This window comes from Odontesthes bonariensis, chromosome 13, assembly GCF_027942865.1.
Source record: "Odontesthes bonariensis isolate fOdoBon6 chromosome 13, fOdoBon6.hap1, whole genome shotgun sequence".
Lineage (NCBI taxonomy): Eukaryota > Metazoa > Chordata > Actinopteri > Atheriniformes > Atherinopsidae > Odontesthes > Odontesthes bonariensis.
This window is the reverse complement of record NC_134518.1, coordinates 36,556,782-36,583,141: the sequence shown is the minus strand read 5'-3', so window position 1 is coordinate 36,583,141 and position 26,360 is coordinate 36,556,782. Positions and strand designations below refer to the sequence as shown.

General features: G+C 42.0%; 2 protein-coding genes across 3 annotated transcripts in view; one reads left to right on the top strand and one right to left on the bottom strand.

Annotated features, from left to right (window-relative positions):
* Nucleotides 1-26,360, bottom strand: part of atox1 (antioxidant 1 copper chaperone) — a 72,412-nt gene that overhangs the window by 29,559 nt on the left and 16,493 nt on the right. The gene's annotated exons all lie outside the window — the stretch shown is intronic.
* The window catches only part of slc36a1 (solute carrier family 36 member 1), a 54,407-nt gene that overhangs the window by 22,803 nt on the left and 5,244 nt on the right, over nt 1-26,360 (top strand). For both annotated transcript variants that reach the window (XM_075482015.1, XM_075482014.1), the window contains exons 9-11: nt 1,442-1,540; nt 3,908-4,074; nt 7,256-7,425. In XM_075482015.1, the coding sequence (XP_075338130.1) occupies nt 1,442-1,540; nt 3,908-4,074; nt 7,256-7,425 (436 nt within the window). The remainder of the gene's footprint in view (nt 1-1,441; nt 1,541-3,907; nt 4,075-7,255; nt 7,426-26,360) is intronic.

Sequence of the window (26,360 nt, the reverse complement as noted above, 5' to 3'; positions counted from 1 at the left end):
AGGCGTAGAATACCAAAGAGGTAAGAAGAAAAGTAACCAGCTCATTGTAGCCTAATGTAGCGGAGTAAGAGGACAGTTTCTGCTGCACACATCTACTCAAGTAAAAGTAAAAAGTATAGAGATTTAAAACTACTCCTAGAAGTGTAATTAAAAGTAAATGTAACCGGTTACTACCCACCTCTGAGTGTGCTTCATCTCTTATCTCTGAGACCACAGAGGAAATGAATGAGTCGGTAATCCGATGTGATCTTTCCTTTGTGGAGACTCTCATCCAGCCAGCTTAAAGCCTCACGTTTCCCTCTCGCCTCGCTCCGTCTGTGAGCCCGCTCGGCTCAAACAGGAGATTGGATTCTGGCATTGTTATGGATAACAGGACAACAGGTGGAGACTAAGTTTCCCAGCTGGGCAGCGTTTCATCCTGCAGCCTCTGCGATCTGCAGATGAAACGAAGCAATTTGTTGCACCAGAAAGCTCACAGAGCCGTTTGGTGGCTGACGAACAACTTTTTGGAAAACTGGAGCATGCAAAGCAAACCGGTGTGGATCACATGTCTACGCCCAGCTCTGCGTTTTTAAATGCACGACAACACCTCCCCCCCGGTTTCATGTTTAATCAGAATCAGAATCAGAAAAAACTTTATTTATCCACGAAGGGCAATTAGAAGGGCGAAGAGCGGTCCATTAAAAGAAGAACAAGAAAATGGAATCATAAAGAAAATAAAACACAGAAGGGGGTGACAAAAAATAAAAAATAAATAATGAAAAATAAAAATAAAATAAAATAAAATAAAAAAGAAATAAAATAAAATAAAATATTTAGTAAATAAATAAAATAAGGCGTCGATTATATTAAAATGACAATGTAATTAAAGTGACAATAAAAAATGTGACATTGTGGTTAAAGTGTCGAGGTGATATTGTACATTATTGTACATATTTGCACTACAGTATTGTACAGAAGATCTAAGATCTAATGGCTCCACATCCTGATTTTAAGCTTTTGTCTCGTCCCGCTGACCTTCGTTTGGACAGTTGGATGAAACGAGTCCATTCAAAGGAATTATATTTGCACATTTCAGACTAAAAGTCGCTGGTTACCTGAAGGACGTCCTTTGAACACCTTGGCTGATTTTAATGGCTCCCATTACCTTTAATCTTCCTGCTTCCTTTTATTCTGCACGAAACGACGGCTCAGCTACCTACAGATTTTATTCGAGCATCGCTGCAGGCCGTGCTCATTTGCAAACTTTGGACGGTAAACGGGTTCAACGGGCCCGAGGTGGGGCGACGTCTCATTTAATGTGATTGCTAATTATCCGTGGAGAAGACCTCCTGACTTCAGATTATATTTGCTTGGATATGAAACGCTGTTTAGCCGTAACAAATGATTAAATTGTTATAATAGATGACCTGATACAGCTCTGTTTTTCCTCCCCCCACAGAACATCACGAACCCCTCCATCCTACCAAAGGTCGGCAGGCTTAAAGACTACCCTCTCTTTTTTGGGACGGCCATCTTTGCCTTTGAAGGGATCGGAGTGGTATGTAACTGTCTTCTTCCACTGTTTGTAATGAATCTAATCAGGAGCTTCTGAGGCTTTCCCACCATCTGCATCTTTGGGTTTTAGGGTAGTTTGCTGAGGAAGGGATTCAGGTTCAACATCTGAGCGAATGTTTCTGTTCAATTCAATTCAGTTTTATTTATATGGCGCCAAATACAACAAATTTCATCTCAAGGCACTTAAATAATAAAGTCCAATTCAAGCCAATTGGAATTCAATTTAAAAAATAATCCAATTCATTCATATAGAGCCAATTTAAAAACAATTTCCCAGCTAAGGAAACCAACAGATTGCACCGAAACTGGTCTTCAAAACTAAACTGGGCACCTGATGGCTTCTTTGGTCTTTCACCATGATGATGATCCATGATGACTCCACATTAGTACCTTTGCTTTTCCCATTAACGCCGTCCGTTCACCCGTCAATCAACCGGAGTCACGGGACGTAAACACATTCACAATTTTTATTCTTTTTTACATTTTTCACATAACCCAGTAAATTACATGAAGGTATTTGGTTTATGTTTATTTTATGAATGAAATGCAGTTTATTTGGATTGGAAGCAGTTTGTGTTGTGGCCTGGGATCAGTCTGTGCCCCCCCCCTTTGCTTCTTCTGACACACACAACCTGGCGCCCCGAGCCCACTCCACTAACTTGACATGGAAATGAGCGGTACTCTAGAACAGTGTTTCCCAACCTTTTTTGGCCTGAGTACCCCCTCACACGTACAACGCGTGCGAAGATTCTCCAAAAGTAGAGCAACACAGTGGTTATTACATGAAAATCATTTTATTTAATATCCTTAACTTGAACATAAAATTCTCAGGCTTTCTCTCTCTTTTTTTTTAACCTCAGTTGAATTCAACATAAGAATAAAAAACATTTTCTTGAAATATAAATAATTAACCAAAATAGTATAAATACTAAATCAAAATAATCTTCCTTTGTTATCTAACTTAAACAAGAAACATTTCTCTTTTTTTTTTTTTACATGAACATAACTCATTTCTCTCTCTTTTTAAGAATACATGAACAGGCCTAACTCATGTAACATTCATCACAAAACTGGAGTCTCCTTCATAAACAGTCCTCCATAAAAGTGTGACGCCTTAATAAATAAATAAAAAAAACTCCCCGTGTGCCGCATACTCCCTGCAGTACCTCCGCGTACCACTAAGGGTACGCGTACCCCCGGTTGGGAAACACTGCTCTAGAAAACTGGCAATTTTTAAAAAAAAAAATCTTTTTTTAATTGTATTTAATTTTTTCAAAATTTTTTAATTATTATTATTATTATTTTTTTATTATTATTATTATTATTATTATTTTATTTTATTTTTCTTGAGGGCTCTTGTGTGTTCCACATAGAGTGCGCCCTGGGCGGTCGCCCACATTGCCCATAGCAAAAACCGGCCCTGGATTTGCACGTTCCCGCCTTTCAGCGCACACAGCTTCCTGCATCCGGCCGCTGGTGTCCACAGCAGCTTTTTGGGAATGAGAGTAAACCTCGTTCGTTAAGCGGTGCTTTAGATCTTTAAGCTTCCTTGTCGTGTTCAGAGAGGATGCCAAATAAACATGTATGCAGACCAAAAAATGGTGATTCCAGTCTCCTATAACTAACATTTAGCTTCAGTGCGCAGTGAGCTGAGTTAAAGATGAACACGGTGGCTCATTTATCAGATTGTTGAAGCAGAGATTACAGACAGGAATGGGATCTTTACCTTCTGTGTCGGGAACACTGATCCCACCGGCAGAAACAAAGGCTTCGTTGGTATTCATTGGACACCAGCCTGGGGTGGAGTGAACGTCACACTTCTCAATATTTTGAGCGCAGAGCGAGAAAGCTTTGGTCTTTTGCTGAAATGTCAGCACGGATTTAGTCTTAGCTGTAGTGTCCAGATGCCAAAATAAAGCTAAAGGTTCATTTTTAATGAACAACTGACGCGAGGAAGCAGGAAGCTTTAACGTAAACTTTAACTAAATAAGGTTATAAGGCCGTTTCCAAACTATCTGGAGTCCATCGTTCCACAGAGAGAAAGATTATTCACAAGTGGAAAACATTCAGGACAGCTGTCAGTCTGCCCAGGAGTGGACGTCCCAGCAACGTCACCCCAAGGTCAGAAACCCAAGAGCTACATCTCAGACTCTGCAGGCCTCAGTCAGCATGTTAAAGGTTAAAGGTCACCCCAAGGTCAGAAACCCAAGAGCTACATCTCAGACTCTGCAGACATTGTATCATGGGGGTGTACTTACTTGTACACCGTTTGAAAGTTGAAATAATCCTGTTTAAATGTCTGAATGGTTTTTGTTTGACATTTAAACATCTTGTCTTGTTGCACCGTTAGGTCCTTCCTCTGGAAAATAAGATGCACAGGCCTCAGAGTTTCAACCTGGTTCTGTATTCGGGGATGGGCATCGTCACCTTCCTCTACATCAGCCTCGGTACGATAGGCTACATGTGCTTTGGGGAGCACATAGGTGGGAGCATCACCCTCAACCTGCCAAACTGCTGGTGAGTAAACGCCAAACTGTGAATGTGGCACCGGCTGTGTTCCAAACCGCCTACTTCTCCTACTTCTCCTACTACTCCTACTAACTTTCTGAGTTAGTATGCGAGTTTGAGTAAGCGAGAAGTTCCCGGATGCATACTAGATTCTCCTAAATGTTGGGTATGCATCATGAGGTTACTACTCATACTCAAACTACCCAAGATGCAACGTAACGTGACGTCGCCGATCGTCATTTCCTGTCAAAACGGCAGTTTCAAGCTAGCTACAACGAGGGTAGGTTCACTTCCTGTTTTCAAAACAAAAGCACCAATTGTATGGTAATGGCTTTCCCTATGATAAAAGGCAACGGGTATTTTATTTTGTGAAAATAACCGGAAGTGCGTTGCTCACTGCGGCTAGCTTTAGTAGCGCCGAATTCGTGGGAACAAAATTGTAAACAGCCGGTATTTTGTCAGGTTTTCAACACGTTGGGGATCTAAACGACTACTTTCTCTCCTGAAAATGTTTCAAATGTTGCTAAAGTTTACAGAGTTTAGAAACACTCCACGTAGCCTAGCAACAGGCAGCGCGTTGTTTTGAAAGTTACTGATAGAACCATGTTAGCAGCTCAGCTCCAACTGGAAAAGTTTGTCTCTCTCAACCCTCAAAGGAAAAACTGACGATGAAAACCGTGGTTTCAACCCTGCCTGGGCGGACGGACGCCGTTTTATTTTACCACCAACTCCACACGGTTCTTTTTTATCCGGCTAAACGCACCTCGTGATGCGCTACGGTCAGATATGACCAGGATGTTGCTTTGATTTCATTTAAAAAAGGGAGACAAAATATTCTTTTTTAGTATTTTAAAGTGAAAAATAGCATCGCTGTTACCTCAGGTTTTATTTATTTAGAGACGTTTTTAACGCACTTTCTGATGTTCTTATGTCAGACGTGTTTATTTCATTTCAAAAGGGAAAACTGTTTCCTCACCATGGATGTGCACTTTCTGTTTTAATGCCCGGGTTATTCCAGGAGTCAGAGTATTAAGACTACCTCAGTTCATTTAAAAGTTTTGAAATACGTTTTATCAAACCAAAATTAAATCAAATTTATTTGTAGCACATTTCATTCACAAACAATTCAAAGTGCTTCACATAAAATAAAAGCATTGCAGCAGGGAGTGGAAGAAGCATTAAAAATACATAAAAGAATATAAAGAGAAACAAATAAATTCGTATTTTTACAAAAATACGAAGAGGGGAAATGATGAATAAACATCACGTTATTTAATTATATTTGTCATCACCTCCTCCTTACTGAGCGCTGAAAATGTCCGGCCCAGCTTAAGGTCTCGGGTTTAAAATCTGGCCCAGCTGAATTTATAATTGAACAGCCCTGGTGTACAGGATATGCAGGTGTTTATTCTCATGTAATAACCTTTCTGATAAATACTCTTTTTGTTTAAACTTTTTCACCGACTCTACGGAGCTCAGCTCATAATAACATGAAGCCGGTGATAAATCTGGAGTCGTTTTAACTAAAGTTAGTGAGGGAGATGATCTGCAGACCCCATCGTGCTCGCTGCTATCACCACAGCTGCAGGAGAGCTTTGTGGCTTATTAGTGGCACAGATTGGATCTTCAGTGAGGCTGAAACTTCAAAGACTGTAATTAGTAGCATCTCAGCAGTGAATGTTTGCTGTTAGTTTTACCAGGACTCTGGTGGATGGGAGAGTCTCTTTTAATGAAGGAGCCGGCCTCGTGCTGCTTTCCGTCCTTTTTTGGCTTTTCCTTCACTCGGTCTCGGCCTGCATCCTCGTTAGGGATGGGAATCGAAAACCGGTTCTTGTTGAGAACCGGTTCCCAGTTTTCAGTATCCTTGGAATCGTTTGGCGATTTTGCAAACGATTCCCTTATCGGTTCCAGTGGGCGCGAACAGGGCCGGCCCAAGCCTTTATGGGGCCTTAAGCAGAATTTCATTTGGGGCCCCCCTACCACCACCTCAGCTCCAGATGCCTCATTATTCCATAGGCTACACTGTTCTGTGTGTAACGGACCCACAATCATTAGCATTATTTGTAATCCTCTTACATTATACAGGTGTCATTCTTGTTTTTAACCTTAAAGGGATAGCAAACTCATAAATATGGTTTAATTAACTTCTACATAAAGAGTGATGTGTAAGTATGGCTCATTAATTTAACTATTTGAAAGTAACATCAGCAGGCTGGAGACTGCATTTATAGTAAACACGTTAAATAGTTTAATTTCTTTCAGATGTGCAATGGTGTGCAAAATGTTCAAAATCCAAATACAAAATAGAATCAAATGACATTCACATTATCTTACAGAAAAATAAAGTTGTAATCAAAATTAAATTCAAAATTGCTCTTGGGGCCCCCTGGTGGCGTGGGGGCCCTAAGCGACCGCATAGTTGGCATATGCCTTGGGCCGGCTCTGGGCGCGAATGACGTCACCACGCAACGTTGCGTGGCGAGTCCAGCGCAGCCAGCAGCCAACAGTAAACATGGCGCCCAAGCGGTACAAACTCTCGAAAGTTTGGTTACACATCCCTAAAAAAGACGACAACAGGGCAACTTGCAAAGTGAATATTTCACCAAAGGGAGGAAATACTACCAACATGCAATAACTATGAATGAATGTCGCGTTTTCGATCCGCTCCGGACTAACGTTGGTGAATCTGAACCCAGCAACGTTAGCAACGTTAGCATGTCCTCGGCTAACACTGCAGGTAACTAACTAACAAACACTGCCTATCATGTTAGCACCATTTGCCTGATTGTAAAAGCTGCTGTTAGTAACGGTTAAGGTTAAATGAATGCCTTCTCAGGCATTACATTTAGATGAAATCATGAGAGACAGAGCCTGACTGGCTCAGAGCCAGAGGCTGGTGGTGCTACCCCCAGTTCACCTCTACCTCCAGCTTCTCCTTTCACCAGAGCAGGAAGAGTTAAATTACCCAGGCCAGGATAGACCAATGTGGACCTCACCGTTGTTGGGTTTGTGAGGTCATGACTCGTGTTACTTCTAAACTAAACAAAGTTGATGCTAATCGACCGGTTTGTTGTCCTTTTTCTCCAAATGAGAATCGATAAGGGAACCGACAAAGAACCGAATCGTTAAGCAGAATCGAAAATGGAATTGGAATCGTAAAAATCTTATTAATTCCCATCCCTACTCACAGGACGTACCAGGCGGTGAAGCTGCTCTACTGCTTCGGCATCTTCATCACCTACGCCCTGCAGTTCTACGTCCCAGCAGAGATCCTCATACCTCCTGTGGTGGCTCGCGTGCCGGAGAGGTGGGAGACGCCCGTCGACCTGCTGCTCCGCACGGTCCTCGTCATCTTCACATGTAAGAAACACCGACCCGCCCACATCAGTCCTACGGGGGCGTGGCTCCCCTCGGTAGAACTTTAACCAGCCCAGTTTCACCGCTGGTATTTTTATTCATTTATTTATTGTTTGTTTGTTTGCACTTTAATAAAACATTACAAACAAGAGTATATCACATAAAAGAAAGATATAGAATAAAATAGATAAATAAATATATATACAATAGATAATAAATGATAAGCTGCAATGAATCAGTGCTGGAGAGGTTATAAACCCTGGGAGGGCTTATTAGTTAAAAAGTTTAAAAAACAACAAATAAAAGACGTTGTTGCTTGAAATAAGCAAAAAAAATCTGCCAATGGAACTAGTGAAAATCAGCTTGTCAAGATTTCTTGAAATAAGATGTGATATTTAGGACTTTTGAGATAAAAGTGATCTTAAAATTAGCTTAAAAATCTCTTCAAATGTAAAAAAAAAAAAGCTTGTTTCATGTGAAATCCGACTAAAAACAAGATGTTTTCAAGACTTTTTCATTTAACAAGATATATTTACAAGATATATTGTCTTCAAACAAGTCCCTATATCTGGCTGAAATGGTGCTTGTGAGGCAGTTGTGTATTATATTAAGTGTAATGAGATATTTTGACTAGAAATAAGACAAATATACTTGGTAAGACTTACATTTTTTCCAGTGAACCTCACCATTAAGATACATAAACAAAATTAAATGTATCTTATCAGGATAAAACAACAAATGGATGAATGAGAGAGAAAAAAAACAACTCTGAGCAGGATTCTGCCATAGATGTCTCTGACCTCCGTTTGTCACGTGTTCTGATGTTGTGAGGTTCAGTGGAACCTGTTTTTCAGTTTGCGTCTCCTTCCTCACTGCCTTAAAGGGACAGTTCGCCTCTTTTGACATGAAGCTGTGTAACATCCCATATCAGCAACATCATTTCTGAACATCTTCTTACCCCCTGCTGCGTCCTGTGAGCAGAGTTCCAGCCTCGTTTTGGTGTTGATAAAGGTAGTCCGGCTAGTTGGCTGGGGTTTAAAATATAAAGTGTTTTGCTCCTCAGAACAATATGCGTTCAAAACTAGCTGGATTCTATGTTTTTTCTGTGTTTGAGCTGCTTCATGGGTCAAGCACTCCACCAGGCCTCCATCAAATATAGACTCTCGTAGCGCGCCACTTCTGAAACGCTTCCACGAAATTACGCGCATGGTAGAGGTGGATAGAGCAGCCAAAAATTGTACTCAAGTAAAAGTACTGTTACTTTGGAATAATGTGACTCAAGTAAAAGTAAAAAGTAGTCATCCAAATAATTACTTGAGTAAGAGTAAAAAAGTGCTTGGTGAAAAAACTACTCGAGTACTGAGTAACTGTTGAGTAACGTCTGATTTATTTGTTAACACAAGCATTCAATCAGACAGACAAAAATACTAAATAATCATCTTTAGGCAAATTAGAGTTCATCCAATTGATAAAATAAATTAAAATGAATTCATTAATTACAAAATAGCTTAAATTAAATTAATCCAGGTAAATTCAAGAACTTCAATAAAAAATAAAAGAGACTTAGGAAATGTTTAAAACATATGTAACCCATATGTAACCTAAAAAACAAACATTCACCTATCCATGGGGGGAAAACGAGTTTAGGAAACTTACCGCTACATGTTTCCTCAAGTTAGATGTTGAGTTTCTGCTGAAATGTGCGTTTGTTTTGGTTGACACAGAAGACACATAATGTAGCTGCTGTTTCTCACTCTCGCACAATAACTCTGCTCACAGGACGCAGCAGGGGGTAAGAAGATGTTCATAAATGATGTTGCTGATATGGGATGTCATACAGCTTCATATCAAAAGAGGCGAACTATCCCTTTAATGCTTTTGGAGGCACGTCTGTTCATTCTTTCTTTTGTCGTATTGTCCATCGGGTTCATTTGAACAGAATAGGAGCAGACGGCCCGGCGTTCACTTTAAAGCAACGCGATGAGAGGATCTGCTTTGAGAAGCTTTTAGGGTCTGCTTCGGCTTTTTATCCTCCCTGAGAGGCTCGTGGGGAAGGAAGAGGCAGGTGAGGTAATGCACCAGGGGAAATGCGTGAGGGCGAGGTTGTTTGTGCTGATTTTGGTTGTTCAGTTAAAGCAGACGGTCCAAACAAAGAGGCAGCCGGTCCCCCGCTGAACTATCGAGCGCCTTCAGCAGCCCTTTGCAGCTAATTAGCTCCGGGAACCGCCACAGGTCCGCGGTTCCTGGAACATTCCTGCCCGTGTTTCCACTTCAGCGATGAAGATAAGGCAAATTAATCAGATAATGGCTTAAACAACTGATGTGGCTGAGGATGGATGATGAAAAGGTTCTTTTTGTGTTTTCCCTCTTTTTTTTTTGTTCCAATAGGTTTGTATCAGAGTGTAATTCCTTCTATTTGGGCTCACTGGGAAGCCATTAATCCAACTTTAACTGGTCACAGATGTGTTTTAGGGACAGCTCTGTGAGTAAGATGCCTTGCTGTCTGAAACTGTGGGACCGTTTCCAGAGAAGTGGGAGTGTTGTGCATCAGTTTGTGAGAGCAGAGACACACACCTGTTGGATAGATAGATAGATAGATAGATAGATACTTTATTGATCCCGAAGTAAATTCAACACTGGAAAAGATCTCAATCTTATCAAGTATATTTGTCTCATTGACTATCTCATTACACTTGATAGAAGACACAATTGCCTAACAAGCACCATTTCAGCCAGATATAGGGACTTGTTTTAATACAATACATCTGGAATATCTTGTTAAGTGAAAAAGTCTTGAAAACATCTTGTTTTGAGTCATATTTCACATGAAACAAGCTTTTTTTCTTCATTTGAAGAGGTTTTTAAGCTAATTTCAAGATCACGTTTAACTCAAAAGTCCCAAATATCACATTTTATTTCAAGAAATCTTGAGACTCGACTCGGACTTGGAAGTTAAAGACTCGGCACTTGACTTGAGACACGATGACTTGAATGACTTGAGTGTTAAGCTTCTAGCATAACTTCCAACTTTGTTCGTCATTTGAAGATCCATTCTGACCAGTAAGTGCTGTCAAATTAGCTAATAATGTCCTGTTAGCCTAGTCGGTAGTTAGCTAACGTTAGCTTGATATGATACGGGGTGGACAGGTTGGACACATTGGCCAATGATGTTTACTGACAGTTACTTATATCTTTGTGTTTTCACTTTATTAAGATCAGATTCTGCAGGTAACATTGCAAAAATAAGGTGACTTGACTTGAAAAAATGACTTGAGACTTGCACATGTGTGACTTGGTCCCATCTCTAGTAAGAGGCAACACTTAAAGTATTTCTGTTTGTGCAGAAACACGGGATTGTGCATCTCCAGAAGCTGGTGTGTGTGTGCAACATATACTCTCAGGCCTTGATAGGACAGGTGGTAGTCGATGGAAATGAAGTCCAGTGTCCTAACAGCCTCAGAGACATGCATCCCCCCATCAGTTCTCATCCCTGTCCCACATTCAGGCAGCAGCACAGACTTCCCTGTAATGACTTTGTAATTGTAGCCATACTTCTCCAGTTGCTATTGATTCCCATCTTGCCAGGACTGCTGATTCTGTGCCTCTGCAGTCTGATTTCTTGGGTTCATTCTGGAGATGATGAGGCAGCTTGAGGTCGACGGGGGGGGGGGCATGCTACACTATCTGTGTGAGATAGCAGCAAACTGAAGATGTTAGATATTACTCTTTGTCATAATGTTCAGAATGCTCTGAAGCAGCCACTCGTATTGCGCTTTTTCCACTCTTTCGTAGGAAAAGGTTCAACTGTATCAGTTGATTTGTTATTTCTCCTACACACACATATAAATATATCCACAGGTTAGCAGCAGCGAGCAACGCACTTCCTGTTATTTTCACAAAATAAAATACCCGTTGCCTTTTATCATAGGGAAAGCCATTACCATACAATTGGTGCTTTTGTTTTGAAAACAGGAAGTGAACCTACCCTCGTTGTAGCTAGCTTGAAACTGCCGTTTTGACAGGAAATGACGATCGGCGACGTCACGTTACGTTGCATCTTGGGTAGTTTGAGTATGAGTAGTAACCTCATGATGCATACCCAACATTTCAGAGAATCTAGTATGCATCCGGGAACTTCTCGCTTACTCAAACTCGCATACTAACTCAGAAAGTTAGTATGAGTAGTAGGAGAAGTATGCGTTTTTGAACACAGCCTTAGACTCTCTTCTGGAACGCTTACACGAAATGGCGTGCTTGTTAGAACCCCGGGTGCTACCTTGATGGGCTGTAACTAGCTCCAGTTATGTCGGGGCTGGAGGGCAACACGACCATACTCTGTGGAATCCACCAGTGAAACTGGTGAAACCTGGCTGGTTGAACTGGTCAGCAGGTCCAGCGCAGCGACTAAAACATCTTGCAAAGGAATTGCCTCCAAATACGGATGCACAATAAACATTTAGGGCCTCCTTCTTCCATGAACCACAGGAGGCAGTACAAATCAATGCATTGGAAAAGAAACGGATAGATACTGCTTCCAAAATGGCCCCCAAAAACCACTTAATCCAGTTGACAATCTTGGCCTTATTTGTTCTTATCACATACTGTAGCAACCTGTGATTGATGGTGTTTATTAAACTCTGCACCAAGCAGTTTGAACTGATTTAAATTTCAGAGAGACTTCACTGTTATTGATGGAGCTGCAGGCCAAACGAGGCCTTCAAAACAGCTTACTTTGTCAGAAACCAGGAAGTGAAGAAGTAATAGAGTGTGCAGCAGGCCTTGTAAAATCGATGGCCAATCTTCCCGAGCAGAATGGAAGCGCAGGTCCACGTCTCGTTGCGTTTAAATGAGTTTATCTGGAGGTCTGGGTGTCGGATCACAGCACAGAGAAACAAATTAGCTACTAACCAAGTATGCTATTTAATGTTATTATTATTAAACCTAAGCAGAGATTTCTTTAAGGAAACTTTTTCCATGAAATTATCGTCTTTATCTTACTTTAAAACAGTCCAGTTCACCACTGCAGCAGCACTGGTTTGTACTGGTTTATATATTTATTGTGTTATTTAAACTTTGTGTCCTGACTTTTTCAATTTCATTAACACCGTTTTACTTTCTATTATTAAGTATAATACCTAGAATATCTCTAAATATTTTTTCTTTAACCTTTTATTTCCCTTTTGTAAGGACAAAGATGGCAGTTAACACGATGCAACCATGTGATAAATACATTAAAGTTTACAGGTAATTCATCAAACATTTGCATCCTAAAGTGTCTCCCTCTGAGCTGCACGAAACGGTTTGCAATGATGAAATGATCTCAACCTGCTCGTTTCTGAAGGAAATGTGGCTTTTCTTTTGGTTTTAAATGGGGCTGGGCAACGATTAACATGTTTAATCTAATTAATCACATGATTTCCCTGATTAATCACGATTAATCGCATTTGTACGCAGAATCCAAAAATGAATCCAAAAGTAGTGTATAGCCTTTAGCATTTAGCTTTATTTTAAATGTGCTGCCATATGAATGAAAGTGCCATAACATTTGTTGTGCAAACACACTTTTAACATCAGCATCTTTCTGTAGTTTTTATGTAGAAGCCTCGCTCCACTGTCTGTTTCCTTGAATGACTTGCTGCTATCAGTTGTGTGTTTTGCCTTTAAGTGATATTTTAGACTGGAACTACTACGCTGAGAAGACAATTCAACTTGGCAGTGTTTACAGATGACTTTGGTTCTGTCGACTCCGCCGTCTGGAAGAACTTTAACATGAAAATGGCCGAGTAAAAGTTCCGTACCCTTCTCCATGTTTGGTGGATCCACCGATTACTTTCTTTTCCTGTTCCACAGCAGACAGCAACAGACTTTTACAAAATAAAAGCCTGTGAGCTACAGACTATTACAAAATAAAAGCCTGTGAGCAACAGACTATTACAAAATAAAAGCCTGTGAGCAACAGACTTTTACAAAATAAAAGCCTGTGAGCAACAGACTTTTACAATAATAAAATAAATAATAAAACCTGCGTTAATGCGCGATAAAATATTTTATCGGCGTTAAATTATCGCGATAATAACAAGTTAACTCGCCTAGTTTTAAAGCTCCTTTAAGGGGCTGAATATGTGGCACTTTGGTTAGAAACATGCTGATAGCTGAGTGTACATTCTTCTGGAGGTAAGATCATCGATAACTGGCTCTCACAAGTACAACCCCGATTCCATAAAAGATGGGACACGGGGTCAAATGTGAATAAAAATCCCACAAACCAGCGTTTGATTCGCACAATCCAAAGAAAGCATAAAGTGCTAAAAGTGAGAGATTTTTACGATTTCGTGAAAAAGATTTAATCATCTTGATTTCAGTGAGCAACATGTCTCAACTTTTTTGGGATTGTAGTTGAGGATCCACCGACATCAAAACAGCCTGCATTTTTGCATCAAACGGCCTGTAAACAGCCTTCCTATCACAGTAAGATCCACTGGATCCTGGGCCGCCGTCATGGAAACTTAATTTGTAACTTGAACAGTATGGCGCATGCTTCCCTCCCTGGAGATGTTCAGTGCTTTGCATAAAACCTTCCACTGGTCGGTGGATCTCACCAGCTTGTGGGGATATTTAAATTCATTCATAATGTTGCAGATGAATATTGAGATCTGGAGCTGAGTGTGATGGAGAATCTGCTTTATGTTGTGCATTTTTCATCGGGCAGCCTTATGATTAAGGGATGCAGGGAAGTATATCCCTCCAAGAAAAATATCCAGTCCCAGTTGACTGCTGTTCCCTCCTCCCTGTGTGTCATTCATCTTCATTTCTGATATTAGTTGTGATTAGGGCCTGTGGAGAATCATGGAGATGAGTTTGCCTTCCTGTACAGGTTGCTGCACATGCATGCTGATCAGCTGATTAAAGGGGAAACATGCGTGTATGTGCCAGCTCATGTATGCCACAGCATGCCTTTTGGAGGCTGAGAATGTGGACGTGGTGCAGCAGCAAGAAAACTCTGACGCTCAAATGAAAAAGGGACGGGGTGGGTTGCACATGACACTCGAGCTGTAGTTTTTCCCTGAGGTTGCTGCTTTGGGATGTGGTGGATGGACTCGTTCTGCTGACGGCACACTTTAGGGATTTCTTTACGTGGAATAGTTACATGTGAATAGCAAAGGGGGGAAAAAAAGGACAAATCTCCTGAGCAGTTCCTAAAATTTAGCTTCAGATTTTCCTCTAAATGTCACTGAGATAAAGAAAAGTACATCCCGTACTAACCCTAAAGTACTAACCCTAACCCAAAAGTACTAACCCTAACCCTAAAGTACTAACCCTAACGTACTAACCCAAAAGTACTAACCCTAACCCTAAAGTACTAACCCTAAAGTACTAACCCTAAAGTACTAACCCTAACGTACTAACCCTAAAGTACTAACCCTAACGTACTAACCCTAACCCTAAAGTACTAACCCTAACGTACTAACCCTAAAGTACTAACCCTAAAGTACTAACCCTAACGTACTAACCCTAACCCTAACGTACTAACCCTAACCCTAAAGTACTAACCCTAATGTACTAACCCTAACGTACTAACCCTAACGTACTAACCCTAACCCTAAAGTACTAACCCTAATGTACTAACCCTAACGTACTAACCCTAACCCTAAAGTACTAACCCTAAAGTACTAACCCTAACGTACTAACCCTAAAGTACTAACCCTAACCCTAAAGTACTAACCCTAAAGTACTAACACTAAAGTACTAACCCTAAAGTACTAACCCTAACCCGCATCTTAAAGCTGATAGAAACGGTGAAACTGCAGCTCTGAATGGTTCCACGCTGGGAGGATGTTTCATGAGAAAAGTTGTTGTTTTCGCTAACAGAGCAGACGTTTATGTGAGTGAAACACAACTCAGACTGAAATTAGAGTTTTTGGGGTTTTATTAACTGAAAATGTTAAACAACAAACAGCTTTATTTAATGTGAGAGTCGGCCGGCCGGCAGATAATCTTTCAGATGATGGGAAATGTCACAGGAAGTGCAAATTTATTCTCTTCTCCAAGATGTCTTTTAAGTGGCGAAGCTGTAGAACAGACCTCGGTGTTACTGGTTCCCACGACAACAAAGCCTCTCCTTCCACCGCCGTTTGTCTCAGTTTGAGCTCAAACAGCCAGATGAGAGGTAAACGAGAGGACTGCCCGGGGCAAAGTCTCCCCTCCTCTGCTGAGCTCCACTTTGACTTGTACTCCCACTCCAAAGGTCACTTCATTTCAATGCACTGAGATTTCTTCTGAAGTGTGCACTCTATTCTAATTTAGCAGCGATGGGGCGGAGGAGCTTTACTGATGCCGGGTGGAATCAAAGAGCCTCTGAGTGGCAGCGGTGGGATTGCTGCGTGGCTTTGGTGGTATCCATGATGCTGTCATGTGACGGGGTCTGACAGCAACCAGCCCAAGGCTTTCAGCTGCTGTTTGGGACCAAAAAAATGGATAAAATATGACAAAACTGCTGTTTCCGTTCATGTTTTTTTGCTTTCTGTCTGGTCTTTTTTCCCTGAGAATTTTCCATTTCTGCTTCTGCTCGACGCAACGCTGAAAAGATGAACCGAAACAGGAGGTTTGCCAGAATAAAATGAAAACCGTGAGCTGGAGCTCACCAACATGTGTCTGAACCACCTGCTCCAAACCAGGGGTCCAAAGATCCGCCTCTACGGGAGTTTAACGTCTCTAACATCAGCCTCCGTGCTGTCACAGCCATAAACAAAACATTTTTATGTTCAACACGATGCTCCTACAACTCATTAACTCGCTGCTGATCCTCCTCGTGATGTATTTAAAAGGCACAGTTCGCCTCTTCTGACATGAAGCTGTGTAACATCCCATATCAGCAACATCATTTCTGAACATCTTCTTACCCCCTGCTGCGTCCTGTGAGCAGAGTACCAGCCTCGTTTTGGTGCTGATGAAGGTAGTCCGGCTAGTTGGCTGGGGTTTAAAAAATAAAGCGTTTTGCTTCTCAAAACAATATGCGTTCAACAGAGTAATACATTTGCATCACAAAATCGTTCTCCAGGAAGACGTCTATGCGCGACACCGAAGCTTGTAGAGTGTTAATCCAACATGGCAGCGGACACAACGTTACCGTTGGATGCAGCCTTAGAAAGTGTTTTAAGTAGCTTAGAACGCAAGTTTACTTTTAAAAAAGAGCAACGTTTGGCGTTGAAAGATTTCATTGCCAAGAAGGATGTATTTGCTCGTCGAATTTCTGTCGCTCTACATACGTCATCTGGTATAAGTGATACAGTCGGCTATGAATCGCGCGCAAAGCAGCATGGGAAGAACCAGACGCCATTTGATAGACATTCGTAGCGCCCAATAAACGGCTCTAGGCATTCATAAACCACGCCTCAAATACGAGAAAATGCACACCTAGTTCCCAGACCACCATCTCATCCAGATGTGGACGCGTCAGCCAGGCTAATTAATCAGGGAAATCATGTGATTAATTAGATTTTAAGCGTGGCCCAGCCCTTATTATTACATGTTTCCAGATTGCCATCGGAGTGAGTTTATGTGCCAATCTTGTAGAAATTCTCCCCACATGAGGACCTCTTAGAGGAGATGCAGTGTGTGCAGCTCATTAATGTAACTTTAAACACCTTTCTCACCCACAGACCTTCTTCAGAGCTCTGTGGTGTCTTCACTGGTCATTTCATTCTCTCTCTGAGTCTCTTTGCAGCTGAGCAGCTTGCATGCGTTCTTAAGCTGTTGATGTGAACAGGAGAGGACGTGAGGATGTCTCTTTCTTCTTCTTCTTTCTGTATTCCTGCCGGAGCCCTGCGGCCCAAAGGTGACGGGCCATCAGGAAAGCCTGCTCCGTGTTGTTGGACTGCAGCGTTGTCAGATTTTCCTTCGAGCCTCGCAGAAACGTGACGTGTGCAGAGCACATGCACCTTTACGTCCGGTGGAGCAGACTCACCTCTGCCGCTTTGGCCTTTGCTGTGTGGTCATGATGTCTCAGCTCGTCCAAATGTTCTGCTGTTGGTGAGAGAAAGCCTCAGACATCTGTTTATTCGGAAAGTCTAAATGCCACTGCAACAAAAGCTATAATTCAATCTATGAGTGGGGAGACAATTAAACCGAATTAAATCCGTTTTCATATTTCTATTCAAAGAAACAGATTAAATCCAACGCCACTCAGTGTCTAACCAACAGATGTCTTGTGTCAGGGAGCGATGCACACGTCTGGGTTTCAGGTTTGCTCAGATTCAGGATGCGACCGTCACGCTGTGACACTGCGCTGCCATTTATTTTAAGAAAAGAAGCGATAAACTTGGCTTCAGGAGGATGTCCAACTGCAACACCGTCCGTAGTGACGAGGGACTCGTTCCAAAACAGACTGACGTCCATCTTCTCTCATGACATTTAAGTCCTGAACATCGGCTGTGTTCGAAACCGCATACTTCTCCTACTTCTCCTACTACTCACACTAACGTTCTGAGTTAGTATGCGAGTTTGAGTCAGCGAGAAGTTCCCGGATGCATACTAGATTCTCTGAAATGTTGGGTATGCATCATGAGGTTACTACTCATACTCAAACTACCCAAGATGCAACGTAACGTGACGTCGCCGATCGTCATTTCCTGTCAAAACGGCAGTTTCAAGCTAGCTACAACGAGGGTAGGTTCACTTCCTGTATTCAAAACAAAAGCACCAATTGTATCCTAATGGTTTTCCCTATGATAAAAGGCAACGGGTATTTTATTTTGTGAAAATAACAGGAAGTGTGTTGCTCACTGCGGCTAGCTTTAGTAGCGCCAAATTCGTGGGAACAAAATGGTAAACAGCCGGTATTTTGTCAGGTTTTCAACACGTTGGGGATCTAAACGACTACTTTCTCTCCTGAAAATGTTTCAAATGTTGCTAAAGTTTACAGAGTTTAGAGCTTAAGAGAAATCAGCTTCAGGCCGGCTGATTTCAGCTCGGGCAGGAGCGAAATGCATTGTGGGTAAACGCTCTGCATACTGTCTGATCGATCAGTATGCAGTATGTCATATTTAGTATGGAAGTATTTAGTATGTAGTATGGAAGTATGCAGTATGTAGTATGTAGAATGTAGTATGGAAGTATGCAGTATGCAGTATGCAGTATACAGTATGCAGTATGTAGTATGTAGTATGCAGTATGTAGTATGCAGTATGTAGTATGCAGTATGTAGTATGCAGTATGCAGTATGCAGTATGCAGTATGTAGTATACAGTATGCAGTATGTAGTATACAGTATGCAGTATGCAGTATGCAGTATGCAGTATGTAGTATGCAGTATGTAGTATGCAGTATGCAGTATGCAGTATGTAGTATGCAGTATGCAGTATGTAGTATGCAGTATGCAGTATGTAGTTTCGAACACAGCCTTAGTCCTGACCCGTCACTCCTGCTTTGCTTCCTGTCCAAAAATGCTCACATCTGTGTTGGAAAAGTCATTATTCGCTCGTTCTGTGACAGTATACCGAGCGTATAAACGTTTTAGTGTCTCCACGCAGCTTTTACACGTGCACTAATTGCTGGAGCTACAGAAAGGTAAATGTTTCCCTCTTTTATATTCAGGCCTCGTTAACATGGCAGCCTCCGACTGCCTGACTTGTAATTGCTCTTTGAACGACTCCGGCACAGCTTTCTGAGCTCGTTTCATTCTTTGGCATCTTGCAGGTGTCACACAATGAAATTCTTAATTTCCCACAGACAACATGGCAGGCTTGAAAGGTCTGTTGATGACATTTTCAAACAATGGCGGCTTTGAACCATGTCTGAGAATGTCGTGGGATTTTATTCAGGTGCTTTCCCTCCTTTCATGAATCCCAGACTTTCGGTTTGACTGAGATCCATTTGTTTGTTTGTTTTCACTATACTTTAAAAGATGAAGGCAGAGAAACAGGAGAACCTTTCACCTGGTATCTGAATGTGACCGTTTTGTACTCGTGATCTGAAATCCTTCCTCCTCCGTAAACCTTTTTTATTTTTCCTCGAGATGAATCGAGTTATTTCCAAATTATAGTTCTTAGAGGCAGACGGATATGTATTTTCCCCTGAAACCAGACTCAGGCAGCACGCACCTCATTCATCATAATGTCCTGCACAGCTGTACAATTTAGAGCAATCATGCTCCAGAGTTACCACCTCTGCCACAGAAAGTAAACATCTCGGAGCCTGAGATACAAACATGTTAGAACAACACACTTCACTCCGGTTGGGTTTCATTTAAAGGAGACGAATCCTGAAAAAATCCCTGCTTCCTGTTACCCTTTGTTTGAAACTGTTTTCAGTTTAGATAGATAGATGGATACTTTATTAATCCCGAAGAGTCTTGTTTAGACTCCACCTCCGCTGCTAAGCCCCACCCACTATAAAACTACTATAAAAGTCTTTATAGTAGTTTCTTCCCCGTCATGTTTGGCTTGTTTTGCCTTTCTCGTGTCCACTGACCCGTCCTCTATGCTCCCCGCTGGTTGAAGCTCCTCTCAGGCCGACTGATGCGTCCGTGAGCGGCACAAATCGCTTCCTTCAGGTGTTCAGACGATTGAAAAATCACAGATCCAGATCCAAGCTTCCTCAGACCCGAGTCATTTGTCTCCAGCCTCTGATATTTGTCGGTGACTAGGTTATCGAGCCTAAAATCTGAACCTGGATTTGTCAAGAATACGGAAACTCAGCTGCTGACTCTGACTGAGTCTATGAGAAATGGGTGAAAGGATTTATTGGACCAGCTGTGGGGGATAGTTGGAGGAAGGATCCAGACAACTGGGAGTGAACCTCTAATGGTGGGAGAAAAATCCGAATGGAGTAAATACTGCTGACTCATGAGAAGGAGGAAGTCCGTGAAGGAGGGGGGGGGGGGCGCTGCTGGGTTGGTTTGGGATCCGAGTCGGCGGCGGGACGAGCAGGCAGGTTGATGGCAAAGGCTGGCGGGGACATCCAGGACGAAAGGATGGAGGGTGAGGGAGGCAGACACTTGGAGAATATTCCTACAATCACTCGGACAAGGCCGATTTACGGGTTTCATCATTTCCTATCCATTAAAGGCACAAAGGCCCCCAAAAATAATTTATATAAATAAATTAGTGCTGGGCGAGTTAACTCGTTAATTATTTAATGTCGATAAATATTTATCGCCTGCTCAACTCACTACGCCACGGACCACCCCTGTTTAATTATTTATTTTTTATTTTTAAAGTCTGTTGCTCACAGGCTTTTATTTTGTAAAAGTCTGTAGCTCACAGGCTTTTATTTTGTAAAAGTCTGCTGCTGTGGAACAGGAAAAGAAAGTAATCGGCGGATCCACCAAACATGGAGAAGGGTACGGAACTTTTACTCAGCCATTTTCATTTTAAAGTTCTTCCAGACGGCGGAGTCGACAGAACCAAAGTCATCTGTAAACACTGCCAAGTTGAATTGTCTTCTCAGCGTAGTAGTTCCAGTCTAAAATATCACTTAAAGGCAAAACACACAACTGATAGCAGCAAGTCATTCAAGGAAACAGACAGTGGAGCGAGGCTTCTACATAAAAACTACAGAAAGATGCTGATGTTAAAAGTGTGTTTGCACAACAAATGTTATGGCACTTTCATTCATATGGCAGCACATTTAAAATAAAGCTAAATGCTAAAAGCTATACACTACTTTTGGATTCATTTTTGGATTCTGCGTACAAATGCGATTAATCGTGATTAATCAGGGAAATCATGTGATTAATTAGATTAAACATTTTAATCGTTGCCCAGCCCTAGTAAAAACCTATTTATTTAGGATTGCTTTTAATACCCAGTGGTATCTATTTCATCTTAATCGATTTTGTTATATTTTAATTGTTGCCCAGCCCTAAAATAAATAAATAAAAAACTGCGTTAATGCGCGATAAAATGTAAAATATTTATCAGCGTTAAATAATTAACGAGTTAACTTACCCAGCCCTATTCAAAATATAAAAGTTTCCTCACAGTTCTCCACATAAACCACCACATAGCTCTTCTCTTTGGACAGATGTTTTAAGAAGTCATTTAGGAGTTGCGTCCTCATCTTTAATGCAGCTGAAACGTTGCTCCTCAGAGCAGCAGATTGATCCTGAGAGCGAGTTTTAACCCCTCGGTCAGGTCGTCGGGTCGAGGAGAAAAAGCCGATCGCTGACTGAGGAAGCGGGGGGGTGAGCTGCAGGTCATGTTTATGCACATATGGGAGATAAAAGGGGGAGAACGCATTTCAGAGGAGTTTAATGCAGAGATCAGGCTGTTTATTTCAGTGATGACGTCTGCAGAGAAGCAGCTTCTCAGCATATTTAAGACTTTTATCGCTGTAGTTTATGGATTAGTGCACTTAGCTCGTGGTTTGAACACTTTGACACTTCGTATGGTGCAACATGTCCACGTCTGCTCGGCGGAGGACCTTCCACAGCTAATGAACTCGTTCCTTTTAGGAGACCTGCAGCCAACAGGACTTCAGTTTGAAGTATAACCAGAGTTCTACATGATGGAATGATACCAGCTGTCCGTCAGCGGTCCTAATGTGTGTGCATTCAGAGTAGGGATGGGAATCGAGAACCGGTTCTTGTTGAGAACCGGTTCTCAGTGTTTTAATTCCTTGGAATCGTTTGGCCATTTTGCAAACGATTCCCTTATCGATCCCAGTGGGCGCGAATGACGTCACCACGCAGCGTTGCGTGGCGAGTCCGGCGCAGCCAGCAGCCAACAGTAAACATGGCGCCCAAGCGGTACAATCGCTCGAAAGTTTGATTACACATCCCTAAAAAAGACGACAACAGGGCAACTTGCAAAGTGAATATTTCACCAAAGGGAGGAAATACTACCAACATGCAATAACTATGAATGAATGATTAACGTTGGTGAATCTGAACCCAGCAACGTTAGCAACGTTAGCAACGTTAGCATGTCCTCGGCTAACACTGCAGGTAACTAACTAACAAACACTGCCTATCATGTTAGCACCATTTGCCTGATTGTAAAAGCTGCTGTTAGTAACGGTTAAGGTTAAATGAATGCCTTCTCAGGCATTACATTTAGATGAAATCATGAGAGACAGAGCCTGACTGGCTCAGAGCCAGAGGCTGGTGGTACTACCCCCAGTTCACCTCTACCTCCAGCTTCTCCTTTCACCAGAGCAGGAAGAGTTAAATTACCCAGGCCAGGATAGACCAATGTGGACCTCACCGTTGTTGGGTTTGTGAGCTCATGACTCGTGTTACTTCTAAACTAAACAAAGTTGATGCTAATCGACCGGTTTGTTGTCCTTTTTCTCCAAATGAGAATCGATAAGGGAACCGACAAAGAACCGAATCGTTAAGCAGGATCGAAAATGGAATTGGAATCATAAAAATCTTATCAATTCCCATCACTAATTTAGACGATATAACATGACCCAGCTTTGCTCGTCAGGCTGTAACCATGATTAACTCCATATTCAGGTCCATCCTGGTGATGGAAAGCTGTGTTTCAGGCCATGTTCGGGCCTGTTAAACTCAGCTCCCCGCCCACTCAGCTGCTCATTTCTCACTCAACAACTCACGCCGTTGTTCAAATGTTGAAATTAGTTCCCCCTCCCTGGTGCTTTACGTCTGCTTACTTTGTCTGTCGGAGCCAGACGGAGCGCACTTTACATTTAGGTGGTCGCTGTCTGGGGGAAATTTGCTCCGGCTCACTTTGCAAATGTACTTCTTATTCCTCCGATAATGTTAATATCAGATCCAGTTCCAAAGCAAGATGTCAGAAAGGCTGTTCTGATGGCAACAGGTTAGAGTTTCCAGCATAAACACCAAATGTTGCTGTGTGAGTGGGAGATTAGGGCTGATGGCTCTGTGCTCAGCAAACCCACCCTGAGCTAATTAGCTTGGTTTCTCGTGACGTCACAGTGCTGCATCGCGAACGGGCGAAATTCAGATGGATGTCAGGAAGTGAAGTCTGCCCATAGAACTGCTGTGTAAAACAATCAAGATGCCCGTGTTTTGTGCTGTTTACGGCTGCTCCAACAGTTCTACCCGTGAAAAAGAAATACCAAAGGTTGTCGTACACAAAGGTGAGAAATGTAAAAAGCTAACAGAACAACGCTGTAAAAAATGGATTTCAAACCTCCGTCTGCAGTCGGGAGGAGCAGAGTCTGTTTATGTCGTCAGAGGTATGTTAGCTAACTGCTAACTTTGTTTTTGTGGCTGTGTTTATATAGCATTGGGGTGTTGTTAAATACTCATTTACTTAGTAATGATTATTAAGTTTCCGGTAGTCTAATATGGGCTTCATTGTGACTTTTTAGGCGTCGTTAAGATGCGTTGCTATGGTTACATTACATGTATAGCCGGGTTACTGCTTGCATCTTAACACATAAAATAATATAACAACAAATAACTCACCCTGGCGAAGACCAAACCATATCCGTCGTGGAGCCGTTTAGTACCAAGGTTGTGGACCCATCCGCTTACAGAAAAATTATACGCCTCCATACTTTTGTAGGCCTTCATTTGTTGTTTTGTGTAGCATGATGTTTGAAGGACCAGATAGTTGGTTATGTCCACAGCCTCGACGGTCGGCAAATCCTTATATTCTCCAGAAAATTCACTCATCTTCATGAGGTACGGGTCCCGCCCAACATATTTACTCACTAATTGTTTGTATCGTATTCTAGAAACTGAAATCTCTACAATACGGACTCTGGAACGGTTTCCTCCAGCCCGGTCTCATGGCTCCTCCCTGGGTGGTGTTTTCTGGTGTTTGCTGGTGAAGAAATGAGCCTCTGGTACTTTTCTGTTGCCTCTGGAGCAAAGGAAGCTGGGGGCCTCTCCTCGGCTCTTTAATCCAGCCCCACTGCCGGCCACAGCTTTGTAGCTCTGGAGATAATTGGCTCTGTGTTGCTGAAGTGTCCCTCTCAGCAGATTAAAAAGCTGTGGGCTCGGTTCAGAAAGCTGCCAGGTTCCCACTTCTCTCCTTCCCACAGACTCGGCCCTTTCTTTTCCTTCTTCCTGCCTTATTTCTGTTTCTGCTGAAGAGGCAGAAGCCCCAGGGTTTCTACTTGTTGAATAGGGTGTCATCTTAAATGTGATTTATGATTTATTTTACCTTCTAACCCAGGATGTGTGACTCCTGTTAATAACCAAATATTATAGTTTATGACTAAAAAATGTCCTTTTTTCATGTACAAACCGTTCTCTCAACTGCATTTAATTTCCATCCTATTTCCTATTGAATTTACTTACAGATTTGACTAAATACACTTGTGAACAAAGGTCAGGAGCCATCCCTCGTTTCTCTACATATTGCCAGGAAAGTTACAGCTTCTGGAAACGTGTTCCAACATGAACATAAACCCAGAATCTGAGGCAGAACCAGAGTTAGTTCAGTTCTGAGCAGCTTTAAAGTGAATATCTGCAGATGTTTCCATGGTAACAGCTGCAGAGATTCACTGAAACATGTTCCAACATGAACATAAACCCAGAATCTGAGGCAGAACCAGAGTTAGTTCAGTTCTGAGCAGCTTTAAAGTGAATATCTGCAGATGTTTCCATGGTAACAGCTGCAGAGATTCACTGAAACATGTTCCAACATGAACATAAACCCAGAATCTGAGGCAGAACCAGAGTTAGTTCAGTTCTGAGCAGCTTTAAAGTGAATATCTGCAGATGTTTCCATGGCAACAGCTGCAGAGATTCACTGAAACATGTTCCAACATGAACATAAACCCAGAATCTGAGGCAGAACCAGAGTTAGTTCAGTTCTGAGCAGCTTTAAAGTGAATATCTGCAGATGTTTCCATGGCAACAGCTGCATAGATTCACTGAAACATGTTCCAACATGAACATAAACCCAGAATCTGAGGCAGAACCAGAGTTAGTTCAGTTCTGAGCAGCTTTAAAGTGAATATCTGCAGATGTTTCCATGGTAACAGCTGCAGAGATTCACTGAAACATGTTCCAACATGAACATAAACCCAGAATCTGAGGCAGAACCAGAGTTAGTTCAGTTCTGAGCAGCTTTAAAGTGAATATCTGCAGATGTTTCCATGGCAACAGCTGCAGAGATTCACTGAAACATGTTCCAACATGAACATAAACCCAGAATCTGAGGCAGAACCAGAGTTAGTTCAGTTCTGAGCAGCTTTAAAGTGAATATCTGCTCTGAGCTCCTTTCTCCTCCAGCACAGCCTGAACCCTCTCAGACGAGCTTTCTGTCCTCTCTTTAAGGGGTCTTCAGGAATAGTTCTCCAGACTTCTTGAAGGACATCCCAAAGCTCTTCTTTGGATGTGGGCTGCCTTTTGTTCCCTTGTTTTGAGGACACACATTCAGCCAGCAGCTGTTTGGGATTCATCATCTTTTTCCGTAGATTTCTATCCTTCATGGATCCAGCTGAAGAAAGGAGAACCAAGGATGCGTCTTGGTGACAGGCTGCTCGCTCCACAGAGCTCTCTGTTCTCAGAGGCTTTGCTCACATGGTTGTAATAAGAGAAAGCGATTTATTTGACTCAGATACCTAGAATCGGGCTGAAGGTGTTGTAAAGTCCTTAATTGGCTCCATGAAGTCGCTGTCACAGCCACTTAAAGCCAGAGTGTGTTAGCGATCAGGCCAAAGTGTTTCACCTACAACCTGAAGCTCATCCACACGTGTGTTTAGGGCCACTTTCTTTCTTTCTCTCAGTGTTAATCTGATTAATTAGATTTATTTTCTCCCTTTAAAGGGACAGTTCGGCTCTTTTGACATGAAGCTGTATGACATCCCATACTAGCAATATCGTTTATGAACAGTCAGTGGGGTCACATGGCTCTGAAAGGATCAGATTATTGGCTAAATTACAATAAAAATGAGTTATTAAGGGTAATTCTCCTTGGATATCTGGCGGTGAATGAATGGGATCAGAGGCACAAAGCGTGTCATACCCCGGTATGATAGGTGGCGCTGTACCC